We start from the raw sequence: 12237 nt of genomic DNA, 5'->3' as shown, positions 1-12237 counted from the left end.
CAGAAAGGCCAAGCGTTGTCACCCAGAGCTCTAATTCTATGTCTTTATCAATCTTTATGTAATTACAAATTTTTGGGAGCCTCATTTATTTCTGAATAATTCTGCCTTTCCTGATCTTGAAAGTAGCAAGAAAATTGTAAAGTTGTATTGGTATAAAAAGACAAAAAGTACTAGTAGATAATACGACTTGTATTATCTACTGTACACTGGCCGACTACCTTGTAACAGGTAGTGTTTGTGTGTGTGTCATTGCACCAAAAGGCTGTGTGTGATAGCAGCTGCGAAGAAATGTTTTTCTCTGCTCATCTATTTTTCAGATTCTGGGTTTGACAGAGAATTACATTTGGAAGTAGGACACCACAGTTTGGTCTCCCATTTGGGGGCGTTGCTTCAAATCACAACAAAATACATACAGTATGTACAGTTTACTGTATGAAGGCAAAAGAGATGTCATCACACTGGCTCTTAATTGTTATTTTAAAGCAACACTTGACCTTTGTGCAGAATCTTTCGAAGAAACAAAATAAAACAACCAGGAACCATATCAAACATTAAAAAAAAGAGAAAGTCAAAATCAAAACATCTCCACAGTACTGATACGTTACAAAAGAGATTGGCAATGCTTCTATGTACCCAAGAAACAAGTTAATAAACTGCGTAATGTTGTCTTTTTTCAGTTCGTATAATCAATAAATCAGCCATAAAGATGCATTTCCTGTGTAAACATTTGTTAGCTTAACAATGACTTTCTGTAATGAAAGAATGTATACAGATTAACCACACGTAAAGCCACAAAAACAACAAAACAGGATTCAAAGACTGCTTTCAGAAAGTTATCAACACTCATCGTGGGAAGAAAGCCTTTTTGTCTTCACATTTAATACAAACTTGTACCTGACCTGGCCTTGGATTCATGAGCTTTTTTCCCCCACGTGGTCCTTTGAACTGGCAATCCATGGTAATTTGATAGAAAAACAGACATTAAACTTGTTTTTCTACTTCCCATATTGACATTGTATTACTCTATTTGAATGTCCCCAATGCTTCAGTTGCCCAAAGCCCTGAACCACAGCTAAATGAGTTTAAACATTTTTTGTCCCCAAACAGCAGAATGGTCTTCTTGAAAACAGCTGTCCATGACACCGCAGGGTAAGGTAATAACCACACACACACACACACACACACACACACACACACACACACACACACACACACACACACATCTTCCTGGTGTCATCTTGATGGGATTGTCCTGATTTAGTCCTCCCTAAATCCTGATACATTAGTCTTGTGTGGGTGTCATTAGTACCATTACTCCTATGCCCTTTCCCACAAAAGCCCCTCAGGCCTGCTCTAATTCATTAAGATGTTTAAATGTCTTCTAAATCATGGCGCATATCAGGCTTTCCATTCGTCAAGTCAGACTGTTAAATAGACCCTTGCGTTGTGTTCTGGCAGATTACAGATCTATCTGCTCCTGCCATTTTAGGGCTATTGAAAGGTGGGGTGAAGCAGGTCTGAATACCTGAGCAGTGGGGTTTCGCTGAAATACATTAAATAAACAATGCCAACACTTACCACATAAAAAAGCCAATACAACTGACAAGAAAGGACAGATTCACAAAGTATTAAAACACAGCTGACCATACATTTTGCCAAACAATGTCTAAGCTGGTGGCTAGATTTGAATTATCAGACTGGCACAATTGGCAGCACTTAAAACCCCTCGTCTCGACTGCAATGGCTGATTGTGCACATTGACTGGCATGACTACTGTGTGTTGCCCAGATGGATGTAGCCTACTAGGGCTCCAACTAATGATTATTTATTGATCAATCAGTCTACAAAATGTCAGAAAATTTAAAAGGAATGCACATCATAATTACCCAGAGCCCAAGGTGCTGTTTTCAAATGTATGTGTTGTTTTGCCTTACCAACAGTCCAAAACCCGAAGATACCATACCATGGACACCATCATAGATATAAAACGATCAAAAAAACAAATGTTTTATATCTATGGATATCATGGTCACTGAGAATTCTGGATCCTGATTGGCTGGCAGGTGTCGCTTTATGTCTGGTAACCAGACACTTATGACACAGGTGTTTGTTTGCTATTATAAATGAATGCACCAGTATTACATGGATTTGACAAAAATAATCCTAACTCAAGGTAAATTTAAAGGTCCAATATGTAATACATTTACTGTAATAAATCCCAAAATGACCCCAATGCGTCATCAGATATTAAGGAGACATGCTAAGTTGAAATACTATTACTATATTACTATACTACTACTATTCTGACAACAATGCTAATGCCAGTATTTTCTCCTTTTGAAATTTCTGTTCCGTGTCGGAATTTCTGTTTGTGTTTTGGCCTCTGTGTTGTTATCAACTGCCCAGTTTGACAACCAGACTTGGTTGCCAGATATACCTGTAAAAACTTAAACCCAGCATGCTACAGCTTTAACATTAGTACAGCCATGAAAGCAGCAAACAAATGAACGGGATCAACGGAAATAAATTCTACCTGACCTAAACCCCGGCATGTTTCTAACAGTTGCGTGACCAGAGACGTTACAAATCCCAGGTAAATATGGGAGATGTATTTGAAAGATGGAGACAGCTTGGAGCCCAAAAGGATGCCGAGTTGGCTAATTTCCTACTGAACAGGTAATCATTAGCTTCAGGCTAATTTATCACAGCTACAAAGGATGGGCATTTTATGTCATTTCAACATTTGTGTACTCACATTGAATAATATTGCTACAGTACCCGAGTTAGTTACTCGCAAAAACAAATTGGGACACAGCCAGTAAAGTGATCGCGACTGGTCCTGGCTAACGCCACAATGCTAACCCTGCTAACGTTACCGGAGGACCAGGCAAGCGGGCCATGGCTGTTTACAAAGTGTAGCCTGTTCAGCGGCCGTAGCCGACAACAGTGAGTTATTTTAAGCCAATAGAAGGCGGCTGTAAATTGGGAAAAGAGGGCCGTGAGTTTGCAGTGTGTTTAGCAATTGTTGCTGTAATTCTAAGCCAATAAAGTGTGTTCAGTCGGGTGGAGAGGACGGCAAGGTAGTTATGTTTTTAGCGGTTCCTACCGTAATTCTAAGCCGAAAAAGTGTGTCTTGGTTACAGAGCTCCACGTGAGCATGGGCTTCTATGACTTATAATATAGCCAGCATCTAACGTTAGCTACTGCGCTGTGCTGTGAAGTAATGTCTGGCCATGTGATACAAGCGTCTAGCAACATTGTTGTGGATGCTCCTTCAGAGCGCTTTGGAGGAGTGTCTGGCAAAGCGAGACTATGGATGCTGCGGCCTCAGCCTGGCAACCTATGTGAACTTTGAGTCTGGGGAGGAGGGGGCGGGGGAGACGACTCTCTTCAGTATTTTGAATTTGTACTGCAGTAACTATTTTAAACACTAGTTGTCATTATTACATATTGCACCTTTAATATTTTGAGATTAGCTTTCAACCACATCTCAGTTTTCATCAGAAAATGGAGTTTACACACTTCATGTGATAATCCATGGCTACTGAGCATGCTCCGTTTGCTGATATAGATGAGGCTGAAAGCTAGTAAGTACATCTTGTTTCAGAGATCAAGAATGAATTTTCACGCTCAAAAAGTATTAAACTGGGGCGCCTGGGTAGCTCACCTGCTAGAGTGTGTTCCCCATGTACAGAGGCTATATAATAATCTTAAAAAAAAAAAAAATACTTCGAAGGAATGGTTCCACATTTTGGGAAATATGCTTACAGTACGTCGGAATGCGAAAGTGTTTATAGCTGTTCTGAACAGTGAAAAGCCAGCAGTTACAGCGAGGGGTGAGATGGATGCAATGATTTTTTAAAGTCAGAATAATTAGAAAAGTTATATGAAACATTGTTATATAAGTAACTGAATGACCAAATGATATTTTTATTTTGTTGACATATAGCAGTTTATTGGCATGTGGCCATGGTATAAAGCAGAATAATACCCTCCGTTGGATTCTGTGGAGGCAAATGTATTGCAATTGAAAGCACACCTTGTCGGGTATGTTTGGCATTTTTTCCTTGATGAATGACTTAAATGACTTGATTATTTTCTGTTGACTGACTGATTGTTTCAGCATTAGTGTTGAAGGAAATACACTGGCAGTCGTATAACTCTCCCACTACTGCTGTATACAGGCAGATGTAATCTTCAAGAATGCAGAGTAAAGTCCAATCCATCGATCAGCAGGCTATCACAATAACTGGTCTGAGGCATTAAAACCTCTAAGAGCCCTCATGGTACACATTCAGTTCTCCACAATCAAATAAATTAAAGGTAAATGGCTAACACTGGCACTGTGATGTGCCGGAGTTTTATGAGTTTCATCTGGGACAACTTTTGATGGAACACGTACTGTAAAGATGAATGCGGCTGCAGTATGTTCTGAAACATGGAGCATCACTGACAAGTGTCTAAGCGACTAAGTGACGGCGTTACAAGAATCTCCAAAGGCACGGCCACAGGTGAATGAACATGTTCCTACTCACCAATACAGATGTGGAGAGGAAAACTGAAAATATTCAAAAATACAAAATATTACTTCTCATCACGGCCCTCCGCAAGGTTCACTGAGACCTTCAATAATAATGTTGAGGAAAGCATGTAGCTATTTGAGCAATAACAACAACAAGAAGAAACTACTTTGGCACATGGATGGAAGTAAGGCATCTGTATCAATCTGGAGTTGAAAAAAAGAGTTGAAATGGAGCATTGTTCCAACCGGCAAAAATTTCAGACCTACGTAAAAAAAAAAAAAAGCTCAAGCATTTACTGTTAATTAAGTGTCTGACAGTACGCTCCAGTCTTGTGCTGCCTCATACCTGCAATCTAACACTGCAAAATATGTGGTCACCTCCAAAAATGAGAGAGAGAAAAAACTCAGCAACTTTCACAAATTCAAGAAAGAAAAAATACCAATAATAAAGGTGGAAAAACAGAGCCGAGTTTGTCTTTGTGTCACGTTGACCTGAATGTTGATATTGCGATGGCGAGCAGCAGGGAGAGGGGGGAGATGTCCGCACTCCAGGCTCTCGAGCCGCGGGCACTCATACCTGAAACAAAAAAAACAACTGATAAACGATAAACTGATGTTTTACCTATGTTACCTGTACCTTACCGGTTTTGGCCATGCTCCACTGGCTTCCTGTTTGTTTCAGGATCGAATTTAAAATTGTATTAATTGTTTTCAAGATCTTAAATGGGTTGTCGCCTTCTTATTTATCAGAGCTTTTACATGTCCACACATCTGTCAGAGCACTGAGCTCGTCCAATCAGATGCTCCTCGATGTGCCCAGATCCAGGTTAAAAAACAAAGGCGAGCGAGCCTTTGCAGTGGCTGCTCCAAACCTTTGGAATGGTCTACCTATTCATGTAAGAACAGCTCGGACCATTGAAACATTCAAGTCCTTGCTTAAGACCCATTACTTTGCATTGGCTTTCAAATCAAGTTGAGCTTTGATATCTTGACCTTTTTTCTACTGTTGGTTATTTTGTATTGTATATTGTGTATTGTTTGTGTATATTATCTCTTTGATTTTGGACCTTGTTAAGCACTTTGGTCAACTATGGTTGTTTTTAAACGTGCTATATAAATAAAACTGAACTGAACTGAACCTGTAGATACAGCTGATAACAGACTTGCCCATGACTGAAAATGAGATACTTAAATTTTCAAATCATAAAACATGCATACAGATGTTCCACAGGGGTACTTAAAATGTGATAAAACAAGTATTTATGTCCTGGCTTATGACTGCAATTGTAAGTAAAGCCAGAGCCTGATGCAGTTTGCTCTCCAGTTTCTCATGTATGATTTAAGTGAGTCAATTAGCTCTTATGGATCACTGACTATTTTCCTGTAATGACATCCATATAAAACCCTTTCCTGGAAGAAAAATATATTATTTATGCAAAAGAAACCTCCTGAACCACTTCTGATGTTTCAGAAGTACTAGTTTCTATAAACACAGCACTCTGATGTGCCTGTTAATGTGTTTTGCCCACATCTCTTTCTTTGCAGTATGCAAAGAATCTCTGGATAAAAAAGTAGCCTATTTTTCATATGAAATAAAAAAAAAAAATTCTTTCTCTCTCAACTGCTGTTTTCAGGAATTCAACACAGAATATCAACAATGCAAATTAGCATTTAGAGCACAGGAAGAGTCCCCTTGGAGTCCCACAGGACAGTAATAGCATCTAGTAAAAGAGGAAGTCAACCTTTGCGACAGAGATGGATCGCGCTGCATATTTTAGCAAAATATAAGCCTGGAAGAGCCAATGAGGTTGGCTGGGGACAATGGTGAGTCAAAGGAGGACAAAATGTCCCTGTCAGGTTTAAAAAGTGCTAAGTGAATTCATTTACAGGAGAGGGTAATTAATACAAAATAGAAGTTCTGAGAGATTGTGGTCCCGGTGAATCTATATGTCAAATGCTTCTGTTCTGTTGTGTTTCTCTAGAACATCCTTCAGCTGAAAACTGAAAATCGTGTTTTTTTTCTTCAATCTTAGAGGCAAGCTGAACTCAAACTATTGACATGAACTTTCCAAGTTTTAACCACACTATTGCAGTGCCCCTTCAAAATGCGCCTGTTCGGAACAGGCCTTTTTTTTTGGCCTCCGGTATTGCTGCCAGCAGCATTCTCGATGCATTCCTGCTCTGCAAACAACTTCACACTCGACACTGCGTTTCCTTGGGTCCTGAGCAAAACACCTGCCATGACATACAGTAGTTGCGTCCCCTAGCAATGCTAGAGTAGATGCGTTGTATGCTAACAGCTAGCTATTTGGGACCATGCTATTTCTGGGAACAAAAGCTTTCATTCTAAAAGTTGCATCGCTGATTCTTGAAATGTTTAAATTTGATACAATGTAACATCTTCGGTCTCTCTTTCTTCATCTGTTCGTGAATGTTCTGTAGCAAGCGACGGAGAGCGAGCTGTACCCAGCATGCCGTTTGGTGGTGTAATAGTTACTAGGGGTCCATCCTCTCAATACACTACACATTGTGTACATCATGCACTACAAATAAATATGTTTCGTAGATTTCAAGAGCTCGCACTTGACACAGCACTTCCTTGGGTCCTCAGCAATACACCTGCCAAGTGTGAGGCCGATTGGATGAATAGTTGTCGAGAAAATCGAAGGACAGACATGCAGACTCCTACCATTTTAATTAGAAAACCACTACAACCGTGAATAACGAGCTTACTTAGTTGGTGGATTCGTATGGGATCCGAGGCCGGGCCCAGCCCTCCTTCACTCATCGTCTGAATGTGGATGATGTAGTCGTCATCCTCCTCGAGGAGGGTCAGCTCTGCTGTTGAATTGGTTGTTGTGAGTGTGTTAACCTCTTTGTGCCTCTGTCTCCTGTATGACAGCTGAATGGGGGAGAAAGAAACAAGGTGGGTGACACATTGTAAACATGTAGTCTTACAACCTGACAGCTTGGAGTGAGCCACCACCACACAGGTAATGTCCACACTTTCACTCAGGCTGATACATAATAGGAATAAACGTTACTTGGGAGCACATTTGTGGTGGAATTTCCGGAAACACCATGTTGTGGCATGATGAGACTGAAGGGAAAGCTCAGACAACATCAGGTCATTCATAGGTCCCAGGTCAGGGGACGAGAATATTCGGCCAGTCTCTAATAACCTAGTCTATATCCTTGATGTTCCACTTCCGAGATTGCTCCGTTGCCAACGGAATTTCCGCCGGATTTTACGCAATTAGGCCAGATATTGGTTGCCTTGGGCTTCCTTTGCGTTGGCATTTTAAACTCTGGTTGATTTATGAGGAATATGGTTTACCTTTTCTCAGATCTCTGCAGGTTAAATCCAGACAGCTAGCTGACTATCTGTCAAATCTGAGATTTCTGTTGCACGACTTAAACAACTTTTGAACGTACACGTTCCACCAAACAACAAGTTCCTTCCCGAGGCTCCACTGCTTTTCCCGTTGCTTAGCACCACCCAAGGCAATAGTGATTGGTTTAAAGAAATACCAATAAACCAGAGCATGTTTTTCTCCCATCCTGGATTGCTGTGTGGACTTGCCAGACCCTCCTCTGCAGCGCCGCAGTGGAGGAAAGCCTGGCAAAGCGAGACTACTAATAACCAAACCTGTTGTCGTATAATTATGTTTGTCTCTCTACAGATTCAGGGAATCCAGGCAGCTGTATGATAAGGGAATGTTTTGTCTCAGGACTGTCTCCTTTTGGAGGTCGGTGGGCCTGCCACACTTTAGCATACTTACCAGAGAGAGAGAGAGATAGGCTAAACTAGGCTGTAACATCTTTGTTTATGACGCCGGCAATATCTTTGTTTACCTTAAAGGTTCAGCTAAACGTAACGCCTCCAGTATTACTTTAAATACAACTTCAGAGAGTTGCACAATTACACATCATGGTTAAACTGTACTGCCTGCTTAATTGTCTCCTCAATTGAGTGTTCATTAAATGCTTCTGTGTAAGTCATAAGTCTCCCGAACCTTCTTCAAGTATGTGAAAAGAGTTGTGCTGAGTTTTTTCTTAATATTGATGAAGTAAAACTCACTTGGTAGCCTGTAACTTCTGACTCTGATTCCATTGCCACCACAGGTTCCCAGTAAAGAGACAGCTGAGAGCCAATTAGGGTCCATTCGACATTCAGCGGTGGTTGGGCTGGTGCTGCATGATATAAAAATAATTAATTTCTATATGTCAGCACAGAAACATATTAGTGTCACATCATTCTACAGGAATTATCATATTTCTCTAATATGATAATACTACTTCAAAGAATGACATTAGAAGAAGATATTGTTTCTACATCTGACTTGAATTATAACCAGTGTGGATTCCAAATCTAACACCCGAGTAGCAGCGGGGCGTCTTTGGTGCTGCAACTTACGTGGCTTTTTCGTAGTGACATTAATTGCAGGAAGGAAGGGTCCGGTGCCCGCTGTGTTAAAGGCGCTGACTGTTAAGAAATACTGCGTGTTTCCTGCCAAGCCGCTCACTGTGACCGAGGTTTGGTTCCAAGGCACCCTAACCTTTCCCATGGTCTCTGGTTTAGTGTCATCTTCCCAGTATACCACCTGTTTGAGACAGAGAGCATGTCACCTGGGCTTTAATCGTGATGCATTGCTTTGGATTGGAGCAAAAACATGTACATCAGTAGCATGCATTTTTAATCACATAGAGCACAACAACATATTTGTAGTTGTATTTGATGTCTTAGGAGAAATGCGATTTTGTTAAACGATCGCCTCTGGATGTATTCTCTTAAGAGAGATAACAATTTCTTTTTACCTTTCCAGCAGGATATTTGATCTGACATTAAAAAGTCTTTGCTAATGTACTTTTACAACTCCTTGTTGACTATGTTCAGATACTACTGAAAGTGTGGCAATAGGGAATAATTGAATTATTCTTTATCTACTGATTTTATTTGAGTAATTAATAAACAATGTAATTATTAAAATGTCACAAATACAAAAGAAAAAAGGTCATTGAAATTTTGCCACGCCTAAGGTGACACCATCAAAATTCTTATTGTGTCTAATCAGCACTTGAAAACACAAAGATATTTAATTTACAATCATAAAAGACAGAGAAGCATCATATGATTGCATGTGAGAAGTAGGACCAGCTTTGAATTTTTGCTTGATGACTGAAACGATTCATCAATTATCAAAATGAACAATCAAGATTTCTTTGTCGCTCGACTAATGGATTTATTGTGTAATCGTTTCAGCGCTACAATACATTAATCTGGGTTGCGTAATACGGCATGTAATATTTATTTTTCCACTAATGAAAATCTAGCTAATTATGATATGCATTTAAATGAAAATATTACAGATCAAATACCAACTTAAGTTACCAATCAAAGCATTAAACTAAAGATATATTATCCACAAACTACATCCATCTACCTTTCTGTCATCATTGTTCAATCTTAGCTGCTGTTGGCTTCACTAAGGTATAGTAGCTCAGACATGAAAAGCTCACTTTCCCAAATGGAAATATTGAAACAACTTTGATTTTATTGAGCAAAAGAATAACAACAACAACAACAACAACAACATCATCATCATCTTATAATTAAGCCCTTTGATCACCCTGATGATTAAGTCAAAAGTATGCAGGCGAGGCAATTCGGCTGTCCCAGTTTTTGAAGGTAAAATAGAATGCAACTAACGACTAATTGTGTTAGACTGTAAAAACAAACCACAGAAGACAGTTTTCTGTATCATTGCACTGTTTTTGGTGTGGTATGATGGCATTTCTTGGTATTCTGACACAAGGTCTGGTATTGCAGACTATCATGAGCTCTGTATCATGATACTCCATAACTGACAGCAACTTGAAAAGGCATGTGGACAGGCAATTTTCTTTTATTCTCTTAAAAACGCTCTGGCATGTTTTCCTGTCAAGTCGGGACAAAGAACTGTATAATTTGGGCTATAACAGTTGCCCAACTGAAACAGCCATTTCCATGGCGACGCAGAGTTGGGAAATGATGGCTTTGAGGTACAACAGGGGGGATGACAAGCATTTGAATTGTGTTGTGTGATTTCTATTTCCATTTAAAAGGGTAAAATGTACCTCATAGCCCAGAACCCTTTCAGAGGTGAAGGAGAGAGCCTGCCAATTCACCTCAATCTCAGAGGCTGAGACACTTCTGGCCCAAACTCCCGCTGGCATCCCTCTTGGTTCTGAAAACAGACAACAGGAGACTGAGCATTGCTGCTTTCTTCCAACAGCACAGAGACGAGCAGAACAAATCTTTTCAATTTTTACATTCATGACTGTGTGGCGTTCTTGTGATCTCTACTTGGATGAATCATCACACGCAGGTGCTGCTGGTAAATAGACCAATTCTACACTACAGACTGACCCCCTCTCAACATGCTGAGAGGTAGCATATATCTAAATGCCAACTGTTTTTTTTTACATTTCCATTTAAAAGAGTGGTGATATTTTGAGGCAATCTGCCTATCCTTACATAAATGTGTTGCACATTTTTTTAAAGAAATGTTCTACCCTTTTATTTACAAAATAATATTCCAGCATGTCTCTTTATCTATCAAGCGCTTTCAGCCCAGTAGATGCAATAAAACAATTTTCATGATCTTTGTCCTTTTGAAAAACTGAGAAAGCTTTGTAGCTTTGCTAAAAACCACTTACGTCCATTCCCTCACCTATTTCTGCAGAGTAGATGGTGATCACGGGGCTGAAGGGACCCTGTCCTTTGCTGTTGTAAGTGCCAACCTTGACATGAAATGGAGAGAAGGGCGCGATGCTGTCGTTGCGGTACACGTAGCGCGATGCACCGGGGGCAGAGGTGGCCACGTGAGTCCAGCTAACTTCTCCGAAAGCGCGGAAAGCAATGATGTAACCAAAGCTCTCACCATTTTGTAGTTCTTCAGGTACAGGCTGAGAGTGAAACACAAAACTATAGTGATATTAAAACATATACAAGCCACTCACGTTCATCCCGCCGCTGGGCTGACACAATCACCACCCACTCTCATTGTGGGAAAAGAAGTGCGTGACCCACAAATTGCTTTTGTGAACCACCTGACGAAATGAAATGAGCAGTAAAATGCCATTTAAAAAAAAAATCTAAGCTCATTACAAAATGTCCATGCAGCTTTTAAAATGAAAAGTTAGTTCTGCATTTAATGAAATGAGAAAACCAAATAATGAGATAGCTTTAGCCAACTAATGAGTTCTTCAATATCCACATTATTCTATTATTTTTCAACAACCAGACTGGTTTACTTCATTGCTAGGTTTGAGCATTGCAGATTTGCCTGTACAATAATTCATCACAGATCAAAGCCTCATAAATGACAATAACTGTCAGATGAAGTGTCTGCTTGTGTATACATTGCTGCTGCCTTACATGCAAACTCTTTAACTAAGAAATTACAACGACTGCAGCGCCAGACTTCAATTGACCGAAAATGTATGACACCCACAAGCCAAACAGAGCAGGGGCTTTGATTTAGCGAGAAATATTAAGCACCTCACTCAAGGATAAAAAAAAAAAAAGATTAACTGCAGGCACTTTGAATAACAGACTAGAACATAAGACTGATGACTTACCTCCCATGTGATGACCAGTTCCGATCTGCTTCCACCTCCTCCACCCACGTCACCTGGCGCTGCATCAGGAACTACACAACACATACTCTTGT

General features: G+C 40.1%; 1 protein-coding gene across 1 annotated transcript in view; it reads right to left on the bottom strand.

The window, feature by feature from the left end:
* Positions 1-3936: 3936 nt before the first annotated feature.
* cntn3a.2 (contactin 3a, tandem duplicate 2) overlaps positions 3937-12237 on the bottom strand; it is a 31063-nt gene continuing 22762 nt past the window's right edge. The window contains exons 16-22 of the mRNA XM_078253942.1: positions 12146-12216; positions 11236-11470; positions 10640-10749; positions 8940-9126; positions 8604-8716; positions 7256-7424; positions 3937-5099 (exon numbers count right to left, since the gene is read on the bottom strand). Of these exons, the coding sequence (XP_078110068.1) occupies positions 5005-5099; positions 7256-7424; positions 8604-8716; positions 8940-9126; positions 10640-10749; positions 11236-11470; positions 12146-12216 (980 nt within the window). The 3' untranslated portion in view covers positions 3937-5004. The remainder of the gene's footprint in view (positions 5100-7255; positions 7425-8603; positions 8717-8939; positions 9127-10639; positions 10750-11235; positions 11471-12145; positions 12217-12237) is intronic.

Source organism: Sander vitreus, chromosome 7 (assembly GCF_031162955.1).
Source record: "Sander vitreus isolate 19-12246 chromosome 7, sanVit1, whole genome shotgun sequence".
Lineage (NCBI taxonomy): Eukaryota > Metazoa > Chordata > Actinopteri > Perciformes > Percidae > Sander > Sander vitreus.
Note: the sequence above shows the minus strand (reverse complement) of the source record. Positions and strands in the feature narration are given on the sequence as shown.